Raw genomic sequence first — 23,923 nt, forward strand, 5'->3', positions numbered from 1 at the left:
CTACTAATTGTTAAATTATTGCCCCAAGAGAACACAAATGATTTTTTTTTTTAATAGAGCACTGATCAGCTCTGGTTTATGGTGGTACAGGGGATTGAACCTGGGACTTTGAAGCCTCAGGCTTGACAGTCTGCTTGCATAACCATTATGCTATCTACCCCTGCCCCCCTTTCTCTTTTTAAATCTATGAATGACCATATAAGTATTACTCACTTTCAGGGTATTTTGTTGTTGTTGTTGTTGGTAAGGAGAAAATAATATGAAGAACCATTTAAGTCCTGGTCACAATTTTTTACTGTGACTCAGAAGAAGAAAACTTGTCTGATACCATGAAGTCACTAGTACAGATACAAAGACTCAGGTGTGTTTGTACACTGCATCAAAGGGTCCCGGAAACTCTTACTTTTCATGTTACAGGCAGTGCACTTGGCTATTTTCTAGTCTATTTTCGCTCATGTCACTGAAGCTCTGCTAGTAAGAAACCAACAAATTATCTTAGTCCAGCAATGGATACTGACCCTCAGTATAGAGACTACAATTATGAAAGTAACAACCTAGTAAAAGATTCATGTTTCAATCAAAACCCTGCCATCATTTAAAAAAATTTTTTTTAAATTAATTAATTTATTCCTTTTGTTGCCCTTGTTGTTTTGTTGTTGTAGTTATTATTGATGTCATTGTTGTTGGATAGGACAGGGAGAAATGGAGAGAGGAGGGGAAGACAGAGAGGGGGAGAGAAAGACAGATACCTGCAGACCTGCTTTACCGCCTGTGAAGCGACTCCCCTGCAGGTGGGGAGCCGGGGGCTCGAACCCGGGATCCTTACGCTGGTCCTTGTGCTTAGTGCCACATGTGCTTAACCCGCTGCGCTACCACCCGACTCCCTCCCTGCCATCATTAAAGGTAAACACCGGGGCAAGGTGAAAAAGACAGGGCCCCAAGGGCACTTTTTAATATTTTATTTATTTATTCCCTTTTGTTGCCCTTGTTGTTTTATTGTTGTAGTTATTATTGTTGTTGTCATTGATGTTGTCGTTGTTAGGACAAAGAGAAATGGAGAGAGGAGGGCAAGACAGAGAGGGGGAGAGAAAGACAGACACCTGCAGACCTGCTTCACCGCCTGTGAAGCGACTCCCCTGCAGGTGGGGAGTCGGGGGCTCGAACCGGGATCCTTATGTCGATCCTTGCACTTTGCGCCATGTGCACTTAATCCACTGCGCTACTGCCTGACTCCCAGGGCACTTTTTAAAAAAATTAATTAATTATTTTTATTTAAGAAAGCATTAATTAACAAAACCATAGGGTAGGAGGGGTACAACTCCACACAATTCCCACTACCCAATCTCCATATCCCACCCCCTCCCCAATAGCTTTCCCATTCTCTATCCCTCTGGGAGCATGGACCCAGGGCCATTGTGGGTTGCAGAAGGTAGAAGGTCTGGCTTCTCTAATTGCTTCCCCGCTGAACATGGGCATTGACGGGTCGGTCCATACTCCCAGCCTGCCTCTCTCTTTCCCTAGTAGGGTGGGTCTCTGGGGAAGCGGAGCTCCAGGACACATTGGTGGGGTCTTCAGTCCAGGGAAGCCTGGCCGGCATCCTGATGACATCAGGGCACTTTTTAAGAATTGTCTTTGCACACGTCACCACATACAAGGGCCTGGGTTTGAGCCCCTGCTTCACCACTCATCATCTGCAGTGAGACTCTTCATGAGCAGTGAAGCAGGTCTGCAGGTGTCTCTCTTCTCTCCCTCTATCTCCCCCCTCCTCTCAATTTCTGTCTGTCCTATCAAAGAAAATAGAAAGAAAAAAGAATTGTCTTCCAAAAGGATTTCAGCCTACTGTATTCAAATAGCCATCATTCAATACTGTTCTTCCCTACAAAGTGTTTTAAACACTTTAACAAAGCATGTTTGGTTAATGCTTTCCCCTCTATCAACAGTTCTTCCTCCCGTCAACTTCACCATCACAGCTGCTGGTTTGGCTCAAGTTCTTTTGCGCTGGGAGCCAAATCCTGACCAAGAGCAAGGAGGTGCTCAGCTGGGATACCACGTGAAAATAGACTCTCCCCAGGAAGCTGATGTGAGTGTTCTGACAGCAGGCCCTGTCCAGAGAGGTCTCTGTGTGTGCTCCTTGCCAGATGACATTTCAGGGAAGGAAGGAAGGAAGGAAGGAAGGAAGGAAGGAAGGAGGGAGGGAGGGTGGAAGGGAAGGAAGGAAGGAGGAAGGAAAGGAAGGAGGGAGGGAAGAAGGGAGGAAAGGAAGGAGGGAGGGAGGAAGACCTTGGTCATTTTATTTGGTCTTGGTGACTGGGTGACAGAGGTCTCTGTTGAAATGGCTGTGAGCTGGGGTCGGGCAAGCTTGGCTTTAAATTTTGACAAGAAACACTTGAATTTGGGCACAAACACTTGAACTTGGGGGCAATTCTGTCCTTTCAAATGGAAACTTAGTGGCATTTCAGGCAGAGTGAATTATAGGCTGAGCTTGTGTTTCCTTTATAAGAGCAGAAAGCACAGGGGAGAATGGCTGGGACGGGGAGGGAGGAGAACATGGTGCCCAGTAGGAAATGCTAAACCCAAAGAGAAAAAGGAGAAGCTATTTGCTTGACTGTATTTGAGTCAGTCTGAAATTCCACACACTCTCTCTCCAGATATATGTCATTTTTTCCCTTAAGGATTTATGTGTTAGGGCTGGGGAGAGGGAATAATGGTTACATAAAAGACTTTAAGGATTCAGGCGGGTTAAGTGCTGGTAGCGCCAAGTGCAAGGACCAGCGTAAAGATCCCAGTTCGAGCCCCTGGCTCCCCACCTGCAGGGGCGTCACTTCACAGGTAGTGAAGCAGGTTCTGCAGGTGTCTATCTTTCTCTCTCCCTCTCTGTCTTCCCTCCTCTCTGTCCTATCCAAAAACAATGACATCAATAGCAACAACAATAATAACTACAACAATAAAACAACAAGAGAATAAAGAAATATTAAAAAAAAAAAAGAATTTCATGCCTGAGGCTCTGAAGCCCCAGGTTCAATCCTCAGTACCACCGTAAGACACAGCTAAGAAGTACTCTGGTCGATCAGTCTGTCTGTCTGTCTATCTATCTATCTGTCTGTCATCTGTCTCTATCTTTCTCACTGAAATAAACAAATAAATAAATGTTTAGCAAAATACCTTTGAAAAGATCTATGTGTTGATTCTTGAGAGAGGGGGAGAGGGAACCAGAACATCAGTCTGGCACAAGCAGCAACAGAGGTCAAACTCAGGACGTCATATCTGTAGGCTGAACACTTTAGCCACTGCACCACCTCCCGTGCAGCTCCAGAGAATAGATAATGATAGGGATAGAGAGAAATCATGAGGAAAGGTGGAGGTAGAGGATGTGAAGCTTCCCCCTGCAGGTGGGGACCAGGGACTACACCCGGACATGTTTACTCAACCAGGTGCACCATTGCTCAGCCCCTAGTTCCAGAGAATTTTTTGAAACAAAATCTCTCTTCTGAGGGAGATACTGGAATGAAAGATACCATCAAAGAAAATTGGAGTTTTAATCCAAATGTTTTGTTTTATAGGCAATATATACATACTATTATCACTGAGAAATTATGTTATTATGCTGGCTTTAACAAGTGGCTTTACCCAGTATTTCTGAACAATAGAAGTAGCTAGCTTATTTGTTCTGTTTTAGTGACTTATATTTTATGAGAGAACTTACATTTTATGAGTCATTTTTATGACTTATATTTTATGTCTGGTCAGATCATTGCTGAGCTCTGGCATGCACAGTACCAAGGATTAAACACAGGGCATCACCACACATGCAAGTTCTTTTTTTATTTGCTATTAATAGTAAGCTACAGGATTGTAAGACTACAGGGCATAGTTCCACAACATACCCACCACCAAAGCTCTGTACCCTCCAACTTCCCAAAGATAACAACCAGTGTTCTCATAAGTCTTAGAAACAGTTTGCTTGCTTCTGTTTTTTTTGCAAGTTCATGTGAATCAGACCTCTAGATTCCATGAGTGAAACCACCCAGTTGCCTTTCATCTCTTCACTTGTTTCGCTAAGCATAATCACTTCCAGTTCTATTTTGTCCCAAAGCCAAAGGATATGATTTCATCTTTTTGATTGCAGAGTAATAGTCCATGGAATATATATCTCATAACTTCTTTAGCCAGTTATCTGTTGCTGGACATTTAGGCTTCTCTCAATCTTTGGCTGTTTACACAAATAAGTTCTGTGTTCTGCCCATTACCTCAAGACCCGCCTTTTTCCTTTCTTTCTTCCTTCCTTCCTTCCTTCCTTCCTTCCTTCCTTCCTTCCTTCCTTCCTTCCTTCCCTTCATCCTTTTTTCCAGAGCACTGTTCAGCTCTGCCTTATGTCGTTGCTGGGGGAATTGAATTTGGGCCGTATGATGCCTCAGGCATGAAAGACTTTTTACCTAACCATTTTTATATCTCCTTAGCCCTTGCTTATTTTGTAAATCATGTTTTTTTTTTTTCTGTTTTCTTTATCAGAGTCCAGACCTCAAACATGTTCAATTTCACTACTGCAGCTGCTTTTTCCTCATTCAGAGAGAAAGAGAGAGAGGGAGAGAGAGAGGGAGAGATCAGAGCTTCCTCTAGTGCTGTAACATCTCCCATGTAGTTCTGGGGTTCGAGCCTGGGTTGCATGGATGGTAAAACTGTGCAAATGGAGTGTCTTGGGGGACAAGTGTGTTCTGTGGGCTCCAGGGTCAGTTCTTTTCCAGAAGGGCTCCGTGGCGCATTGCCGACACGTCACCTAGAAGCTGGGCACTGCAGCCTGTGGCTACAGGCTCACCGAGTCCTTCCTGGGCTGCCCTGTGCTCTGTCTGCAGTACGAGACGCGCAGCACCTGGAGCCGACGCACAGCCGAGCTACACCGAGGCCTGCGGGCCAGCGTGCGCACCATCTCCTGGGCCGGGCCCACCCTGCCTGCCAGTGCCTGGGTGACCACCAGCCTGGAGGCCCCGCCGGGTAAGGGTCCGATGGCTGCAGAGAGGGGATCCGAATGCCCTATCTCTGCTGTCACTGGGAGTCCTCCCTCTGGCAGCCTGCTGACGGGGCAGCAGTCTGTCCTGGGTCCTCCTGCGAGTCCTGTGACCCTGACACCTGCAGATCTGCTTCACTAGACTGTGAAGTGTCCCTCTCTGCAGGTGGGGAGCAGGGGCTCAAACCCTGGTTCCTGTGTATGCTGCTATGTGTTCAGCTGCGTGCACCACTACCTACCCCTTTTTTCTTAACCAGGGCCGTGTTCACTTCTGGTTTCTGGTGGTCCAAGGGATTAAACCTAAGACTTCACAGTCTTAGGCATGAAATTACCATTATGTTATCTCCCCCCCACCCCAACACACACACATACACACCCATTTCAGATTTCTTTTATTTATTTATTTTGCCTCCAGGGTTATTGCTCGGGCTTGATGCTTACACTACGAATCCATGGCTCCCAGAGGCTATTTTTTCCCTTTTGTTACCCTTGTTTATCTTTGTTGTTGTTATTATTGTTGTTGTTATTGCTGTCATTATTGTTGGGTAGGGCAGACAGAAATCAAGAGAGGAGGGGAAGACAGAGAGGGGAGAGAAAGATAGACACCTGCAGACCTGCTTCACCGCCTGTGAAGCGACACCCCCTCCCCCCCTGCAGGTGGGGATCCGGGATCCTTACTCCAGTTCTTGCACTTTGCGCCATGTGTACTTAACCCACTGAACCACCACCTGGCGCCCTTCAGATTAATTTTTATGAGAGACACAGAGTTAGAGACAGAGAGACCTGGGCTGGGGAGACAGCATAATGATTATGTAAAATATTTTCATGCTTGAGGTTCCAAAAGTCCCAGGTTCAATCCCCAGTGCCACCATCAGCCAGAGCTGAGAAGGGTTCTGGTCTTTCTCTGTATATTTCTCTCATTAAAATAAAATAAATAACATATTGGGAGAGAGGGAGAGAGGGAGAGAGCAGAAGAGATACCAAACTATTGCTCATCTCTGTTGCTGGGAATTGAACCTGAAACCTTCTGTGTCTGGCATGGGAGCCTGGTCTCAGGCCTGGCTATCACCAAGGGTGCAAATCAAAGAAAGCTGTGACTGTTTGTGTGCGAAGCTGTCCCAGGTACCACTGATGCAGAGGGGGCCTGGACTCAGTGACCTGTGTCCTGTCATCCCCCAGGACTCCTGGGCAGCGCAGCTGTGAACCTTACCTGTAACACCAACACCTCCGCCCCCCAGCCCGGGCATCTATGGGCCCACTCCGTCTCCCTACACTGCTCCTGGCACTCAGGCCCAGATGCCCCTCAGGACACCCAGTACTTCCTGTCCTACAGGTCAGCATGGGTCCCTCTGTGAAGCCAGTGGGGGTCCTCTGTGCCCCATGCTCATGGTGTCCCCCGCAGGTATGGTGCCAGGAAGGAAGAGTGTCCTGAGTACCACAGAGACACTCAGGGCAGGAATGTCGCCTGCTGGTTCCCCACCACGGCCATCAGAGGCAAAGGGCTGGAGCCGCTGGCTGTGCAGGTGACCGGCAATAGTGAAGTGGCCGCCATTAGGACCCTGGACCGGCTCTTCAGTCTCCCTGCCATTGGTGAGCCGGAGCTAGGTGCTGGGTGGAGGGTGCTGGGTGATGGAAAGGGTTCTTTCTCAATACTGTTTAGGAAGATCCATTTTAGTGGCATACTTGGTTGAGCGCACACATTAACATGCACAAGGACAAGGGTTCGAGCCTCTGTTCCCCACCTGTAGGAAGGAGAACTTCATCAACAGTAGAGCAGTGCTGCAGGGAGCAGGAGGAAGCTCGCTGGAGCAGTGCAAACACCTGGTTGAGTATACACTGTTACCATGTGCAAGGACCAGGAGTTGAGCTGTTGTTCCCCACTTCCAGGGGGCGAGCTTAGGGGGCAATGAAGCCGGTCTGCAGTGTCTGTCTCTCACCCTGTCTACTTCTTCCCCCCTCTCATTTTCTCTCTGTTGTATCTCATAAAATAGGAAGGGGTGTGGTCCGGGAGGTGGCGCAGTGGTAAAGCTTTGGACTCTCAAGCATGAGGTCCCGAGTTTGATCCCCAGCTGCACATGTGTCAGAGTGATGTCTGGTTCTTTCTCTCTCCTCCTATCTTTCTCATAAATAAATAAAATCTTAAAAAAAAAAGAGGGAGTCAGGCAGTGGTGCAGCGTTTAAGTGTACATGGCGCAAAGCACAAGGGCCGGCGTAAGAATCCTGGTTCGAGTCCCGGCTCCCCACCTGCAGGGGAGTCGTTTTGCAGGCAGTGAAGCAGGTCTGCAGGTGTCTATCTTTCTCTCCCCCTCTGTCTTTCCCTCCTCTCCATTTCTCTCTGTCCTATCTAATAACAACAACAGTTATGACAATAATAACAACTACAACAAGCACAACAACAAAGGCAACAAAATGGGAAAAAAATAGCCTCCAAGAGCAGTGGATTTGTAGTGCAGGCACTGAGCCCCAGCAATAACCCTGGAGGCAAAAAAAAATAGGAAGGGGAAAAAATGGCTGTCTGGAGAGCTCTCAGAAGGCTAGAAGTGGATCTACCCTATGACTCTGCAATTCCTCTCCTGGTGATATCCTAATGAACCAAACACACCTATCCCAAAAGATCTGTGTATACCTATGTTAATAGCAGCACAATTTGTAATATCCAAAAGATGGAAGCAACCCAGGTGTCCAACACAGAAGAGTGGCTGAGTAAGTTGTGAGATATATATACAACGGAATACTACTCAGCTATTAAGAATGATGAGTTCACCTTCTTCCCTTTATTTTGGAAGGAGCTTGAAGGAATCATATTAAGTAAGAAAAGCCAGAAAGAGAAGGATGAATATGGGATGATCTTACTCATAGACAGAAGTTGAGAAATAGAACAGAAAGGGGGAAACACAGAGCAGAACTTGGACTGGAGTTGGTGTACTGCTGCACCAAAGCAAAGGACTCTGGGGTGGGGGAAGGGTTCAGGTCCTGGAGCATGTTGGTAGAGGGGGACCTAAGTGGGGGGTTAGAGAGTCATGAAGACAACTGAGAAATGTTACACATGTACCAATTACTGTAATTTACTGTTGACTGTAAACCATGAATAAAGAAAACCCCATAAAGAAAAAAAAAAAACCCATGACATTGGAACTGAAAAAAAAAATTTGTACACAGCACCCAAGCATGGAGGGACCTGACTTTCTGCATGTTCAACAGTACTGAGCAGCCTCCTTTTATTCCGAGAGAGAGAGGAGAGGGAGAGAAAAACTGGAAGAGACAGGAGAGACATCACAGCTCTGCCCTACCATCCATGGAGCTCTCCCTGGTGCTGTCCATGCTGCTCCCATGCAGTGCCAGGGCTTGAACCCAGGGCTTGGTGCACTGTCAGGCATGCAATCTATTTCCCGATAGAGTGAGCTATCTCCCGACCCCTGTTCTGTCTCACTGTTATGAGAGAGGATGAGACAGGAAGACCAGAGCACGGCTCAGCTCCAGCACAAGGGATGCTGGGAGCTGGGCGTCTCCCACATGCATGTCCCCTGTTCTCCCACTGAGAGGCCTCCCTGGTCCTACAAGGTTCTAGAGCTCAGCCCTTGTTCTGTTCATGATGAGGGATCCTCTAAGGACACCTGGTGCCTGAGGCTTGAGGATGACCCTGGTGCTGGAACCCTCAGTCACCATCAGAGCCCCCCACCCACCCACTGAGCAGAACCCCTCAGCCTGTGACCCTCACAGCCAGGGGTGAAGGCTGCGGGATCCTTTCACATCCTCTAGGGAGCAGGTGTGCCCCTCATCCCTGACTCTCAGTGGGTGCCTGGCATCCCACATTCTCAGCTGTTCATTCATTTCCTGAGAAAGAGAGAGAACAGAACTTCGCCCTAGTATTCATAGTACCAGGGATGGAACCTGGAGCCTCAGGTCTACAAGTCCTCTGCTTTACCACTGTGCCACACACCCCCCCCAGCTGCAATGTCCCCAGCTACCCATGCCAGACTCAGCGGGAGCAGGTGGCCTGAGCCCAGGCTGAATCACTGAGCTGTTTCTGATGAGTGGGGAGAGAAAGGCAGGAAGGGAGGAAGGGAGGGAGGATAAAGTAAAGAGAACTGCAAACCCTCTCAGTAAGTGCTGTTATTCTTTGGGCGAAGCTGAGCTCCTTGGACATGAGTGTAACTACAAACACAGAAAGAAGTCTAGAAATGCAGAGACATCACATCCAAGCCAGGGTCTTTACTGGACACCTTCCTGCGCACTCACGGGGCTCTGCCAGGCTCTGTTCTCCACAAGTGGGAGCAGCCCCTGCTGAGTTCCCAGTGATGCTGCAGGTGCATTCTGTATCACCCCTCACCTGCCCCCTCACCTGTGTCACCCTCCCTCACCAGCCCCCTCACCTGTGTCACCCTCCCTCACCAGCCCCCTCACCTGTCACCCTCCCTCACCAGCCCCCTCACCTGTGTCACCCTCCCTCACCAGCCCCCTCACCTGTGTCACCCTCCCTCACCTGTCCCTCACCTGTATCACCCTTCCTCACCTGCACCACCCTACCCTGACCTGCCTCAGCCCTCCCTTCCTGACTCACCTCTCTCACACAGACTGTGTAAACCCCCCTGTGAATGTCACAGCTGAGGTCCAGGGCCCTCGTGTCTCCATCCAGTGGGAGAAGCCTGTGTCTTTCTTCCCCGCCCGGTGCTTCCGGTACGAGGTGAGACTCTGCAACAAGAGGAGCGGCTCCCTTCAGGTAACTTGTGAGGCTGCTCCAGTCATGGCTGAGCACCTCTGAAACATCTTTCCTGCCACACCAGGGAACAAACCCAGGGCCCCGTGTACTCCTGAGGTCACTGAACAGCCTTCCCGGCCCAATGGTCTATCTAGTCTTTATTGTTTTCTGAGAGAGTAGGAGAGGCAGAGAGAGAAACCATAGCACGGCTCCACTGTCCATGGCCCTTTGTGGTGCTGTCCACAGTGCTCCCATGTGGCACTGCGGACTGAACCCAGGTCCTCACACATCCTAAGGCATGTGCCCTGCCTACTGAGCCATCTTCTGGCCTCATAAACATTTTCTGGAATCACCATCCTGGTGGTACTTCATAGGGACAATGTCAAAGGTGACTGTCACTTGTGTAAGTTTAATGAAAACAGACCCAGGACCTCGTGCAAGGTGTGCACTCTACCTGGTGAGCTCTGCCCTAGTCTACTTGTGATCTTTTTTCCTTCCTTTCTTTCTTCCTTCCCTCCTGCCCTCCCTCCTTCACTTTTCCTTCCTCTTTTTCTTCCTTCCTATCTTCCTTTTCATTCATTCATTCATTCATTCATTCATTCATTCATCCTCTCTCTCTCTCATTCTTTTCTTTCTTTTTGCCAGGGTTATCACTGGAGCTCAGTGCCGGTATGACAAGTCCACCACTCCTGGGAGTCATTTTTCCTTTTTGTTCCCTTTCTTTTATTTGCTATGTCAGGGAGGAATTGAGAGGGCAGAGAGGGAGGGAGAGGGGGTGAGGGTAGGAGAGGGAGGGAGAGAGGGAGGGAGGGGGAAGGAGGGAGAAAGAGAGAGAGAGAGAGAGAGCTGCAGTACTGCTCTATGAGCAGACGGGGACCAAGGGCTTAAACGCGGGTTCTTGTGCATGGTGACGTGGGCACTGGGTGAGCCACGATCGGATCCCATAGAGATTCATTTTCAGTCATTTAAAAATATGTAAACCACCCTTACTGGCAGGCCCTCCCCAAACAGGCTGTCCTCCGGGGGAGGGTGACTGCCACCAGGCCACATCAAACCTTCTAGAAGGACTGTTCACATGTGAGCTTCCTGGGGTCACAGAACAGGGCCCCTCAACCACACGTGACCTCCCATATGCCCCAGGGTTCTGATCACACAACTGTCTCCTGTTCAGACAGAGACGACTGACAGCACCTCGTTTGTGTCTTTCATCGCCAGTCCGGCTGTGTCCTCTGTGCGTGTAAGAGCAGCGCTGAGCCCGGCGTGCAGGGCAGAGGGAGCGTGGGGTGCATGGAGTTCCCCCATTCACGTGGGTGAGTACTCACTGCCCCGGGCCTGGGGGGAGGCAACTCCAGGGCCTGCAGACCTACCACCACAAAGAAAGCTTGGTCAATGAGAGGGACAGAGACAGAGGGAAAGACAGAGCTTCTCTTTGGCAGATGCTGTGTTAGGGACAGAGCTCAGGACCTCATGCTTGCAAGTCAGACTCCCATCTGCTGTGCCGCTGCGAGGCCGGCTTTCCTTTCGCTGCCAAGCAGCTTCAGGCTCTGCTCCCCCCAAGGCCCCTGCCCCATCTCTGCTCAGATGAGCTGATGTTCCTCCCCCAGGGCTTCCATTCTGAGATCACTGCAGACCTACTCACAGCTCTTAGAGCAGTCTCTTCCACGGGTTATGTCCTGCAAAAATCAGGCGAGCAGGATAGACAGTCCTTGTGCGTAGTGAAGTGTGCACTCTACTGGGACCTGGCCTCATAGAGCCTTTCTGTCCCATCTTCAGGACCTTTCCCCCAAAATCTCACTCTCGGACTCATTTATGAGGTTCACCTCCTTGGAGATGAGGAGAGAAGGTGGAGGGGGTCAGCTCACTCTGGGACCACTGGGCAGTGCTCCCCAGAGCCACCCTCCAACAGGACCCTCAGGGGTCCTCAACTCAACTCAGGGTTGTTGGGACAGAAGCTACTGGAGCCTGAGGTTCTGCAGAGAAAGGAGTGAGGAGGCTCTGATGGAGGGGGAGGTGGGACTGGTGTCCACGGGGGGGTGGGTGGGGTGGGGGGGCACACAGGACAGGTACCCAGTCAGGAGTGTGCACAGGGCTCAGTGGGGGCCCCTCCTGGCACCCTGTGTTTCAAGGCAAGGAGCAGTTCCCTCTTATCAGCTCTCCTTATCAATGGCCTTTCCTCAACCGACTGCTGCCTTATCTCCAGAGGGACTTCCTGCTCTGACCCTTTCCTCACTTCCGATTCTGCTGTCCCTTTCTTATCTCTGCTGTCTCCTGTTTACCAGAACCTCAGCTGCCTGGCCCTGGCCTCTCCTCCATGGGGGCCCAGTGTGGCCACAAACCCAGTGGTGATGAGACTGATTGACCACAGGCTTGTCCTTGCTGAGGGTCGGGGTGACTAGAAAGTAGTGAGCTTGGCTCAGAGCTAGCAGCTGCCCCACTGTCTCAGGCCCTGCCTCTCCAGGCAACTGTGGGAGTGAGCTGGGCCTTGAGCACATGTAATACCACAGAGAGGCCTCCCCAACCCAGTTTCTAGTCTTTATTTGGAGGGAAAAAGAGAGAAACCGGAGTACCACTCCACCACCCATCCATGTGGTGTCAGGACTCAAACCCAGGGACTCGTGCATGCTAAGGTGTGCACTTCATCTGATGAACTCTCTTCCAGACCGATTTTGTAATGCTTTTATGAGGTGGAGAGGGGTGAGGGAGAGGGAAGAAAGGAGGTAGAGGGAGAGACACCCCAATACTGCTCCACCATCTATGGTCCTCCCTCTGGTGCTGTCCATGGTGTTCTCATGTGTTTCTGAGGCTCGTACCCAGGGCCTCCGACATAGTAAGGTGCTTTCTACTAGGTGACCCATCTCCTGGCTCCATTCCCCCCCCTCAGTGACTTAATGCTAATTTACAAAATTATAAGATAACAGGGGTACAGTTCCATACTGTCCCCACCAATAGAGCTCTGTGTCCCCATCCCCTCCATTGGAAACTGCAGTAGTTCTCTTATGGTCACAGATATGGGTTGACTTATTTCTATAACTATATTTATTTATACATAAATATTTGCCCATTTTTTTATGGTCTTGCTTTCTCTTCATTTTAAAGTCACACCTACACCTACTACTACTTCCAAATGTCTTTCCTTTTCCTGTTCTCTCTCTGGGTCCTGATGGAATTCAAGTTCAGAGCCCTCTGGTCATCTTCCCCTAACATTTCTCCCCTTTTGGGAATATGGAAGAAAATTCTTTCTGTGGTGCAGAGGATGGGAGTTCTGGCTTCTGCCATTATTTCTCCTCTCAGGCCCCTATTTTGTTTTTCTTTTCTCCTCTCAAATTTGCACACTGGGCCCAGGCAGAGAAGACCAGGAAAGGGAGTGGCCAGGAGCAGTAGGAGACCCCCTCATGCTTCTCCTCCCTTTTCCCAGAATATCTTCAGGTTCTAAATTTCCATGCGGGAGAGGTGGTTGTCTCTGGGTCCACTGTAACAAGGATCTGGGGGTGGGGGGCATAGCAGCACGGAAGGTTCCTGTCCTGCCCATGGGTTCCTGCTGAGATATCTCCTAGCACCTCTGGATCTGGGGGTACAGAGCAGGGCTGAGGACCCAAGGGGGACCCCATTCACTTTCTCACCAGCTTTTCTCCTTCCAAAGGGATCACTAGGTCTGGAATCAGATCAGACTCCTTTTCCTGGTCAGTTCCTGCACCTCCCTCACTCTGCCTGCTCAGCCTCTCTCAATGCCGCTTAGAATGTAGATTCTGGGACAGAAAGCAGAGCTGGCCTCAGCCTGAATCCCCTCTTTGTTCACCACTGTGTTTCAGAGCCTCAGACAGAAATTTGGAAATGTCTGTGTGGGCAGGGCTGTCGGGCAGACACTGAGAACCAGCAGTGACTTGGGGCCCTGGGCTCTGCTCTTTTTGGGAGCAGAGAAAAACTTTTCTAAAAGAGAAGCATCAACTCCACCAGGAAGTGTGAGGGGATTCATCTGCTTGCTAAGAATCTCAGGCACTGGGTGGGCACACAGCTCAGCAGCTGGTGGACAGCCCCAGGGCTTCCTTGGCTTTGCAGCTGGGCCCACCTGCAGCACCCCCCAGAAGTATACCCTTCAGTGGTGCCAGGTGGACCCAGAGGAATTCTAGAACAAGAGGAGGCACAGGGTTCCAGTACAGGTGGCGGTGGCACTAGATTCTAGAGTTGACAGTGTGACACTGGACTCTAGAATAGGAGGTGGCCTGGGATTCTAGAACTGGAGGTGATACAGGATTCCAGAATTGGTGGCAGTAGCACTAGACTCTAGAAGAGGAAGCAGTGCTTATTTCAGAAGAAGAGATGGCACAGAATTCTAGATTAGGAGGTGGCAGCGATTCTAGAATGAGGCTGGACTTAAGATGGTAGAACAGGGTTCTGGAATATGAAACAGCCCTCAACTCTAGAACTGAAGGTGGCATAGAATTCTGAAGTAGGTCTTGGCATGGGAGATGGTGGTTTGAGACAGTCTCAGGGCAGCCAAGCTGTGACCAGGAGCTGGACTTTTTGGGTCCCTATACCCTGGCCCACTGCTCCTCTGCTCATAGCCTCTCCAGGTCACCAGCTCAGGACAGCAGTAGACTTTGCCTCATGAAAACCCATTCTCTGCCAAGTGGTGGAGCAAATATTCCCAAAGGAGGGAAGTGGAGGTCCTCAGAAACCAGACCTCTGGGTTCTCCAGCTCCCCTCAATACTAGTGATGCTGGGGAGCCCCTGGGAGTAAACTGAGGCATGGGGGGGGGGAGGGTGCTTCTCCCTGGAAACACAGCTTTGAAACTTCCACTTTCTAGAACCCAGCCCTACATAACCAAACAGTGGTGCCCACCAGTTTTACAAAAAAGAAGAAACCTTTGTAGCTTCCTCTCAGCTGGCAGGAGGGGCATTCTCCTCCCCTAGAGAGATCCCAGTTATCCAGAAACACCTGTCCTGGAGAATCTCCAGGGATCAGGGAGCCCGGAAGTCAAGGTCAGGATGCTTTCCAGGGTCTCTGGACTGCAAATCATTTTGCCTGGAAGCAGCTGCTTGACTGTCCTGTCCAGCCTCAGCAGAAGCTCCCAGGTGCCTGCTCTGACCAGCATTCTCTATTCGCTTCTGCATACACACGTGTCACAGGGAGGGCATCCACGGGGAGTCCCCACTCGGTGGGGAGCCTTAAACAGCTTTCACTGTACCCAGATCACCTGCCAGCTGCTTCCTTCTCTGGCCACCCCTGGGGGTAGTTCCATTTGTCATCAGCTGGGTTGTAGGGCAGTCAAACCCGGGGGTGCCCCAGAAGTCAGGCTGGGAGGAGCCACCCACCCACCTGCCAGGGTCCTGGCCCCTGGAATCTCTGCTTCTGCTGACTCAGGCAGGCACACAGTCCACACATCCATCAGACAACAGGGAACAGGGGTTTAACTGACAAGATTTTTGTAAGGCAGTCGCAGGGAAATGGCTGGTGGTCTTGCTCAACCAGAGTCACACAGTGGACCCAGCTGGTGACCTGATAATGTTTACAAAACTGCAAGTTCCTCCAGTCTCATGACTGCTCCCCAGCAGCAAGCCCCTGAGCTGGCCACAAGGGCATGTGCCAAGGGGTCTGTGCAGTGCTACCAAGGCCAGGGGACCTTCCAACTAGTCTGGGAGGGAGGGTGCACCAGGAGTGACCTCAGCCCTCAGCAGGATTTGCAGTCAAATCTTGGACACAAGTCTTAGACACAAATGAGGCAACTCAGCAAACGAATCATGTGGAGGATAGGTTTGGATTATTTTTCTTTTCTTTTTTTAAAAAATTTTATTTATTTATTCCCTTTTGTTGCCCTTGTTGTTATTTTATTGTTGTTGTTATTGTTGTCGTTGTTGTTGGGATAGGACAGAGACAAATGGAGAGAGGAGGGGAAGACAGAGAGGGGGAGAGAAAGACAGACACCTGCAGACCTGCTTCACCGCCTGTGAAGCGACTCTCCTGCAGGTGGGGAGCCGGGGGCTCGAACCGGGATCCTCCCGCCAGTGCTTGCGCTTCGTGCCACGTGTGCTCAACCCGCTGCGCCACCGCCCGACTCCCTATTTTTCTTTTCTTTCTTTCTTCCTCCTTTCCTTCTTTCCTTCCTTCCTTTCTTTCTTTCTTTTCTTTTTTTTTTTTGCTGTGCTGGGGCTTCTGCATGCTTGATTTCATTGCACTGGGGTGACTTTTTAAAATTAATTTTATGAGAGAGAGAGAGAGAGAGAGAGAGAGAGGAGAATAAAGGACACTGCAGCAATGGAGCTTTCCCCGGTGCTATATAGTGTTCCCATGTGGCGCCAGGACTCAAGCCCATATGTATGGCAAGGCAGGTACCCTACCAGGTGAGCTGTTCTCTACCTTCCTCAGACTTTTCCTGACTGTCTTCCATCTGGTGCCCAGAGCTGCCTCCAGCCCAGGCAGATGGTGGAGGCCCCAGGGCTGGGGTGGGGGTGGGGGAGTGGAATGTTTGCTGCAGGGGAGTGAGGCCTTGTGCACAGCTACACCCCCACCCCCCTGCATTCTCTCTTCTCTGTGGAGTAGGAATCTGGGGGGAGGGGCTTCAGGGGTAGACTGTGTAGCGCTTGGAGCAGCACCCCCACCCCCTGCTGTTTTGAGGGCTTTTCTGCACGAAGGACACCCAGCCTTGCTGGCTGGGTTCCTGCATCTCTGGGTCTCCAGCTGACCTGCACCCCTGGATCTCATTTCTCTGTCCCTCTGCACCCTGGCTCAGCACAGGTGTGAGAGGCAGTGACTCTAGAATAGTTGTAAGTATAGTTGCTTTTTGAGTTTGAGTTTTAAGAATAGTTTAAATATAGTTGCTTTTTGCCCTCCTGCCCAGTGAGGTGGAAAATTCCTTGCCCTTTTCCCCTCGACAGAACCTAAGAGGCCATCAATTATTTTGACAGACCCTGGAGCGAGCAGGACTCCTCATGACCTCTGCAACAGAATACTGTTACCACACAGTTAAAAATGGCCTGACAAATGATGGCCCGATAGATTGCAAACAGATGGTCGGTGGTCCCAATAAAGAACAAAAAATGTGGTGACCCCCACTTTGACTGGGACCTATTGGTCTGGTGTGATGTCTAAAACTAGCCCATGCTTTGCTCTGAATAGATCAGGCTTTTGCTAAGTTTAAAATGATTAGATATAGGCTGATAAGGTGATGTGTTCCCCCTCCCTGAGTGTAGTCTAAATTCCTATAAATTGTATGGTTTGAGCTTTGTTCAGGGTCGAGCTTGGTAGACTAACACCAGTCACCATCTCGGCCCGGATTGCAATTCGTGAATAAACATCTTTTGCTTCCTTGCAGTGGATGGTGGTTTGATTTCACTCTTTAACAACAGGGGCACACACCCTGCTTCCCTGAACTTACTTCCTCCACCCCTCTCCCCGCAGTCAGTCAAGATGTCCTCAGACTCAGAGGGGAAACCTAGGCTGGGGAAGGGGTGGGGGGTGGGGATGTGGGGGGAAGCCACACCTACCCTTCACCGCCCTGGTCTGCCCCAGGCTACCCCATCCTGGGTACCTGCCTCTCCCCACCTCTGACGCAGACTGCTCCCCTTTATTCCAAGCAGGAAGTGAGGTGCAGACACCCTCCTGGGACTGGCTGCCCATTACACTCACAGTGGCTGGCTGTGGGGGACTGCTCGCCACCTCACTCATCTGCCGGCTGTACGTATTTCTTTCTTTCTTTCTTTTTCTTTTTTGCCTCCAGGGTTATTGCTGGGGCCCCGGTGCCTGCACTACGAATCCACTGCTCCTAGAGGCCATTTTCCCCATTTTGTTGCCCCTGTTGTTGTCCTTGTTGTTGTTGTTATTGATGATGTTGTTGTTGGAATGAAATATGTTGAGAGAAATGTTGAGAGAAATGGAGAGAGGAGGGGAAGACAGAGGGGGAGAGAAAGATAGACACCTGCAGACCTGCTTCACCACCTGTGAAGCGACCCTCTTCCCCTCCCCCCCCTGCAAGTGGGGAGCCAGGGGCTCAAATTGGGATCCTTAAGTCGGTCCTTGTAAGGCTTTGTGCCACGTGCGCTTAACCTGCTGCTGCACTACCGCCCAACCCCCTGCTCAGTTTTTTTCTTTTATAGTGGTGCAAGGGATTGAACCTGGGAACGCTAGAGGCTCAAGGCGCTAGAGTCTATTTGCATAGCCATTATGCTGTTTCCCCTGCTCCATATTTTTCTCTATCTGGATCCCGTCTTCCTGCCCCCTCCCTACCCCCGAGCAAGAAACCAACCTGCCTAGAGGTCTCCCCCAAATAAAACAGTGGGTCCCCACAGTGGGGGGAGACTCCTCAGAATCCAGGCAGTGCACCCAGGCTCCCTCATGAATTTGCCAACTGTCTACATAGCCTAGAAAGCTTATTTATTTGCCGCTGATGGTTTTGTCATCGCTAGGACTCCACCTCTCTGAGCTGAAAGACAGAGAGAGACAGGGCAAGACTACAACATCTGAGTTTTCTCCAGTGTAGTGGCGGTGGGACTTGAACCTGAGGCATACACATAGCAAAGCAGTAGCCCCAGGACTCTTATTTTAGAGGCAGAGAGGAGCCACCATTCCTACCAAGCACCCTTGGTGCTGCCCCTTGTGCTCTGTGGACACGTAGCACTGGGACTTGAACCCAGGGCTTCTTGTAGGCTGGGTATACATAGAGGGGTTTCCTGGCCCTGCTTCTGGAAGGCTCTGGCATAGCATCCTGTAAGGATGCGGGTCCTGGAGGCAGCCCTCACTGGGTGCCACCTGCATCCTGCTGCCCATCCCCATCAAGGCCCACCCCATTGACTGCCCATCTGGGCTGAGACAGCTATGACAGCCCTGGGCACTGCTCATGGTCTTGGTCACTTGGAGGGGGAGGGGGCTTGGCATTTCTGTCTTTGCCCTTTAACGGCTTAGGAAGAGCCACTGTGTACCCCACTTAGATGGCATCTCTGGGGCGGGGGGTGGCTGTTGATAGCAGAGGACAGACTGTTGGTCCTAGGAGTGGAGAGACAGCCTTAGCATGTGACAGAATGGAGCACTGAGCCCCAGCACCACGTCGGAGCACTATGGGCAGTGAGGGAAGGCACCTCCCTGGATGGAGGAGCAGTGCTGTGATGACATTCCCCCCCAAAGAGAGAACAACAACATGGAGTCTGAGGCAGTACAACTGAAGGGTAGCACCATCACTGCAGGAACCCGGACTAGGGGACGGACGTGACACATAACTCTCTATTTCATTCATTCAGACAAAGCATTTGAGAGGGAAAGGTGGTTAGAGAAAGAGACAGCTGCAGACCTGCTTCCCTGCTCCTGAAGCTTCCCTCTGGCGTGTGGGGGAGCAGAGAGCTTGAACCTAGGTCCTTGTTCATGGTAATGGGTGTGTGTTCAATCAGGTGCACCACTGCCCAGCCCTGGCCCCACATTGTGTTAGGAGGCCTGGAGCCATGCACCAACCCGAAGCAACGGGCACCCGCCCTTTGACTCAAAAGCCGCCATGGGAGAGCCCCTCCCCCACTCTTACTTCGGGGGGGGGGTGGGTGGGGGTTGCTGGGGAGCAGGGACACTGATTTGGGGTAAAGGAGCCAAGAGAAGACAGGGGCTCCGGTCCCGACTTACTATGCACTCTCTTCTCAGATGCCACCTGTGGACCAAGCTGTGCCCCCCTGTGCCAGCCCCCAAAAGCAGTATGAAGGAGTTCTTGGTTGCCCTCAACTATGAGGTAAAGCTGTCCTGGGGCGGGGTGAGGTTCCATATTTAGCATGTAACCTGGGGTCCAATGCAAGGCCTCAGACAAACACAGCACTGCTAGGCTGGCTTGTGGCCGCAGCTTTCATTCATTTATTTACTTTTTGAAAGAGATAGGGGAGAGAGAGAGACAGAGAGACAGAGACAGAGAGAGACTCTACAGCCCCATTCCATCACCTGCAGTGCTCCTTTGCTGTGCTAGGGTTCGGACCTATGGCCTCCTATACAGGAAGCATGCACTCTACCTGCTGAGCTATCTCCTGACCCATGGCTTCCACAGTGCCAGGCAGGGTCTCTCTCTGGGAGTCGGAGACATCTGTCATGTTATCCTGGTTGTTGGAGGTCTGGCCACACTTGCACATCACTGTCCTCGCCTGTCGGGAAAATGCTCCTCAGCTTTGAGTGTCTTCAACAGATGGGAACTGGAGCTTTTTGACAAAACAAATTTGATGTTTATTTATTTTGGACAGAAATGGAGAGGGAAGAAGGAAGTAGAGAGGGAGAGAGAAAGAGAGATGTCTGCAGCACTGCCCTACCTCTCATGGAACCAGGGGCTTGAACCTGGGTTCCTGCACATTGCAATATATGTGCTGTAAAAGTTTTCTTAAAAAATACTACCACCAGAGTTATCACTGGGACGAGGTGCCGTTGTGACAAATCCACAACTCCTGGCAGTCATTGATTTTTATTTTTGTATTATTTGTTTATTTTTATTTTTTTATTCCCACCAGCGTTATCCCTGAGGCTCGGTGCTGGCGTCATAAAGCCACTGCTCCTGGAGGCTATTGTTTCTTTTTCTTTTTTTCTTTCTTTTTTTCCTCCAGGGTTACTGCTGGGGCTTGGTGCCTGCACTATGAATCCACTGCTCCTGGAGGCTATTGTTTCCCCTTTTGTTGCCCTTGTTTTATTATTGTTGTGGTTGTTATTATTGTTGTTGTTGATGTCGTTGTTGTTGGATAGGACAGAGAGAAATGGAGAGAGGAGGGGAAGACAGAGAGGGGGAGAGAAAGACAGACACCTGCAGACCTGCTTCACTGCTTGTGAGGCGACCCCCCACAGGTGGGGAGCTGGGGGCTCGAACCGGGGTCCTTTTTTCCTTTTTTTTAAATTTCCTTTCTATTTTATTAGCTAGGACAGAGAAATTGTGAAAGAAGGGGGAGATATGAAGAGAGAAAGATACACAGCTGTCGATCAGTTTTATTACTCATGAAATGTCCTCTCTGAAGGTGGAAAGTGGGGGCTCAAACCCTACTTGTGCATGGTACTATGTGGGCTTAACCAGGTACACTACTGCCCGCCCCCTGGCAGTCCTTGTTTTGCTTTCTTTATTTCTTTCTTCCTTCATTTTTTATAGGAAAAACACAAATTGAGAGGGGAGAAGCAGCTAGAGAGAGTGCGAGGAAGAGAGACACCTGCAGATCTGCTTCACTACTTGAGAAGCTCCCCCCCTGCAGGTGGGGAGTGGCAGTTTGAACCTGGGTGCTTCCACATGGTAATGTGTGCACTCAAGCTGCTTTCTGGTGCACCACGACCCAGTCCTCCTCAAACTTCATTTACAAAATCACAAGCACCTGGCCAGTAGTGCCCCAGTCTGCAGCTAGTACTCTGATGCGGCCTGGGCAGTGCTAGAAAGGGACCAGGAAGCAGGAGGGGCAGGCTGCAGGTGTTTGGGGACAGCTGTCATGTCTTGCAGAAGCCTGGCCCCAGCACGGTGGAACCTGAAGTGGTCACACAAGTGGAGGAGCCTGGGCTGGACGTGCCAGGAGACACCAGGCTCTGATGCCCACTGCCCGTTCCAGAATGGACTCACTTACAGTGGGTAATGAGGACAGAACTACGGCTTCCTGGCTGAGAAGCACACACCTTTGTTGTCAGACTCTCTCTCAGGTCCTTGGCTGTACTATTCCGTCACCCACACGAGAGTCACCTGGAGGCCCGGCCACAGAGGCTGGTGGAGGATTGAGGACAGACCCTTACTTAGTAGGCTGGTCCTGGTCAGAGAACACACAGCAGTCTGTCCTTTAGGAGCTGAAAGGTAGACTCCTCCACCATTTCACTCACATTCGGAGTACAAATAACTGAACCAAACTGGCAACAGAATAATGATGGTCAAACTGACAACTGGATGCCAAAAACTCTGGTGGCTGAGGAAGGGGAGAAGGTGTCACCTGAGGAAAAGGAAGTCAAGACACATAACTACAATGAAAAAAGAAGTGTGTGTGTGGGGGGGGGGCGGGGGAGGACTTCTGGAGGCATGACTATGAGTAGGAGCCATTTCAGATGACTCTCCTGTGAAACTAGAAAAAAAACAACAAAGAAAATCACTTGAAAACCCAACAAAATACAACCAAGATTTCTTCAGGAACTCACTGCTTTATAGACCAGGTGGTCAGGTGGATCCATTCAAAGCAAACCAAGTTGCAGATGCTACTATGATTCCATCCTGACTTCTCTGGGCTGACAGCCTCACCTCCCCATAGCCCTATCCCACTAGGGAAAGATAGAAGCAGGCTGGGGGTGGGGGTATGGGTTGACCTGCCAATGGCCATGTCCAACAGAGAAGCAATTATAGAAGTCAGAACTCCCACCTTCTGGGCCCCCAAAAGAATTCTGGTTCATATCCCTAGAGATGGGGAGAAATGTTAGGAGAAGATGACCAGAGGGCTCTGAACCCTAATTCCATCAGAACCCTGAGAGAGAAAAGGGAAAAGGAAAGATATTCAGAAGTAGTAACAGGTAGAGGTGTGGCTTGGAAAGGTGGAGAAGGCAGAACCATAGAAAAAATGGGCAAAAATATAGACAAATAGTTACAGAAAGAACAGTCAACCCTTATCTGTTACCTTGGGAGAACCATTGTAATTTCCAATGGAGGGAATGGGGAAATGGACCTCTGGTGGTGACAACAGTGTGGAATTGTACTCCTGGTAGCTTGTAATGTTTTAAACCAATATTAAACCACTAATAATAATAATAATAATAATAATAATAAAACCAAAAAACAAAAACCAGAAGTGGGAACAGGACAGCTCTTTCTAGAGATAAAAGGACAATAAGGAAATTGGAATAGAAGTGCACCAACTTGTTAAGTGTTGGTATGTTTCATATAGGTTTGATCTCTTTGCCCCCACCTCTGGAAGAGTGTGGTTTAGCCCTGCTAGTTTCACGGGGCCCACTTGTCCCCGCCCAAAAAGAACCCCTACGGACGTCCAGAGTCCCAGCAGCAGCCGCTGAGGGAGAAAGATGGGGAAGCACATGGTGTGGTGATTTGCCCGCTAGTGAATAAAGATTAAACTGCAGCTTTTCCGCCCAGCTGTGTGTCCCCGAGTCTCTGTCTCTGTCTACCACCGCGAAGCTAGCCTGGCCTGCTGGCGCCCCGAACATTAACGACAAATGGTGCCCACGTGGACCTGACCTGCGCATCTCTCAGATAAGTAAAGACAATTTGGCTACCTATGCACTATGGCCTTCTCTTCTGCTTGTGAAGAGATCTCCAAAGACCTCTGCCCTTTCTTCACGAGACTGTTTCGCTGTTTCTGGAACATTTATCTCTGGACCACTCTGTGGTTTCTGCCCAACGCCAGCCCGCAGGAGCCCAACGCCAGCCCGCATGAGCCGGCTTTCCGCCGCGTGGCACAGGGCATTGGGCGCGGGCTCCCTCCACGCTGCTCGGCTGCCGGGAACAGGGCAGCAGACATGGCCTATCCTGGCCGCCACCCCAGGGCACCTCGGCCGGCGCCTTCTGCATGGCTGGCCTGCCCGCCCTCCTGCTATGAAGTCTGGGCAGATCCTGGACCACCCGGAGACTGCGGGCTCCCTGCCGAAACTGGGCCCCCTGGCCGAGATCTCCAGCTTGGGTCTGAAGGCAGACGAGCTAGAATATGCAGAGATTCGTCCAGAGATTGCTACCTACAATTCCTGGAGCTGAAGTTGCTCAAGAGGCCACCGCTAGACAACGCACTCCCTGAATGGCTAAGACAGTACAGATCTAAATTCGTGTTTAAAATGACATGTCTTCATAACAAAGGTTTCTCTCCTTGTGTATTAAAGACCATGTGTATATGTATGTTTAAAGTTTGGTAACATTAACTTTAAGGTTAAAAATATAACTTTAAGGCTATATTCTTACCAGACAAAGTTAAATGAAAAAGGTTTTCAACGTAATTCTCATAAAGATAAAATTAACTTACATTTAAAGTCTGAGGTAAAAATTAGTTAAAAATCAATATATTTTAACTGAGTTGGTCTAAAAAAAACCTGCGCACACCTAGGGTGTGTCTCCATCTTGAATGGGTGTAACAAAAGGTTAAAAAGATGTTGTTCAATAAAACAACAAGGGCAACAAAAGGGAATAAATAAATAAAATAAAATATTTAAAAAAAGAAATTCTTTAAAAAAATTATTATGGGAGTCAGGCTGTAGCGCAGCGGGTTAAGCGCAGGTGGCGCAAAGCACAAGGACTGGCATAAGGATCCCGGTTCGAACCCCAGCTCCCCAC

The 23,923-nt window shown here is 50.1% G+C and overlaps 1 protein-coding gene across 1 annotated transcript; it reads left to right on the forward strand.

Moving 5' to 3' along the window:
• The first annotated feature begins 506 nt into the window (after nt 1-506).
• IL5RA (interleukin 5 receptor subunit alpha) lies at nt 507-22,735 on the forward strand. The gene is made up of 10 exons (XM_060180890.1): nt 507-546; nt 1,941-2,080; nt 4,851-4,989; nt 6,182-6,335; nt 6,405-6,592; nt 9,577-9,722; nt 10,873-11,011; nt 17,277-17,373; nt 19,318-19,402; nt 21,122-22,735. Exons 1-10 carry the CDS (start codon nt 507-509, stop codon nt 21,206-21,208), a joined length of 1,215 nt encoding a protein of 404 aa, XP_060036873.1. The 3' UTR covers nt 21,209-22,735.
• The last annotated feature ends 1,188 nt before the right edge of the window (nt 22,736-23,923 follow it).

Source organism: Erinaceus europaeus, chromosome 21 (genome assembly GCF_950295315.1).
Source record: "Erinaceus europaeus chromosome 21, mEriEur2.1, whole genome shotgun sequence".
NCBI lineage: Eukaryota > Metazoa > Chordata > Mammalia > Eulipotyphla > Erinaceidae > Erinaceus > Erinaceus europaeus.

Bases quoted from the DNA above. Each gene is read 5' to 3' on its own strand.
- IL5RA (XM_060180890.1), top strand. From the start codon at position 507: ATGGATACTGACCCTCAGTATAGAGACTACAATTATGAAA. The intron at 6,336-6,404 runs GTCAGCATGGGT...TGTCCCCCGCAG, and splicing joins CAGTACTTCCTGTCCTACAG to GTATGGTGCCAGGAAGGAAG. The intron at 6,593-9,576 runs GTGAGCCGGAGC...TCTCTCACACAG, and splicing joins CTTCAGTCTCCCTGCCATTG to ACTGTGTAAACCCCCCTGTG.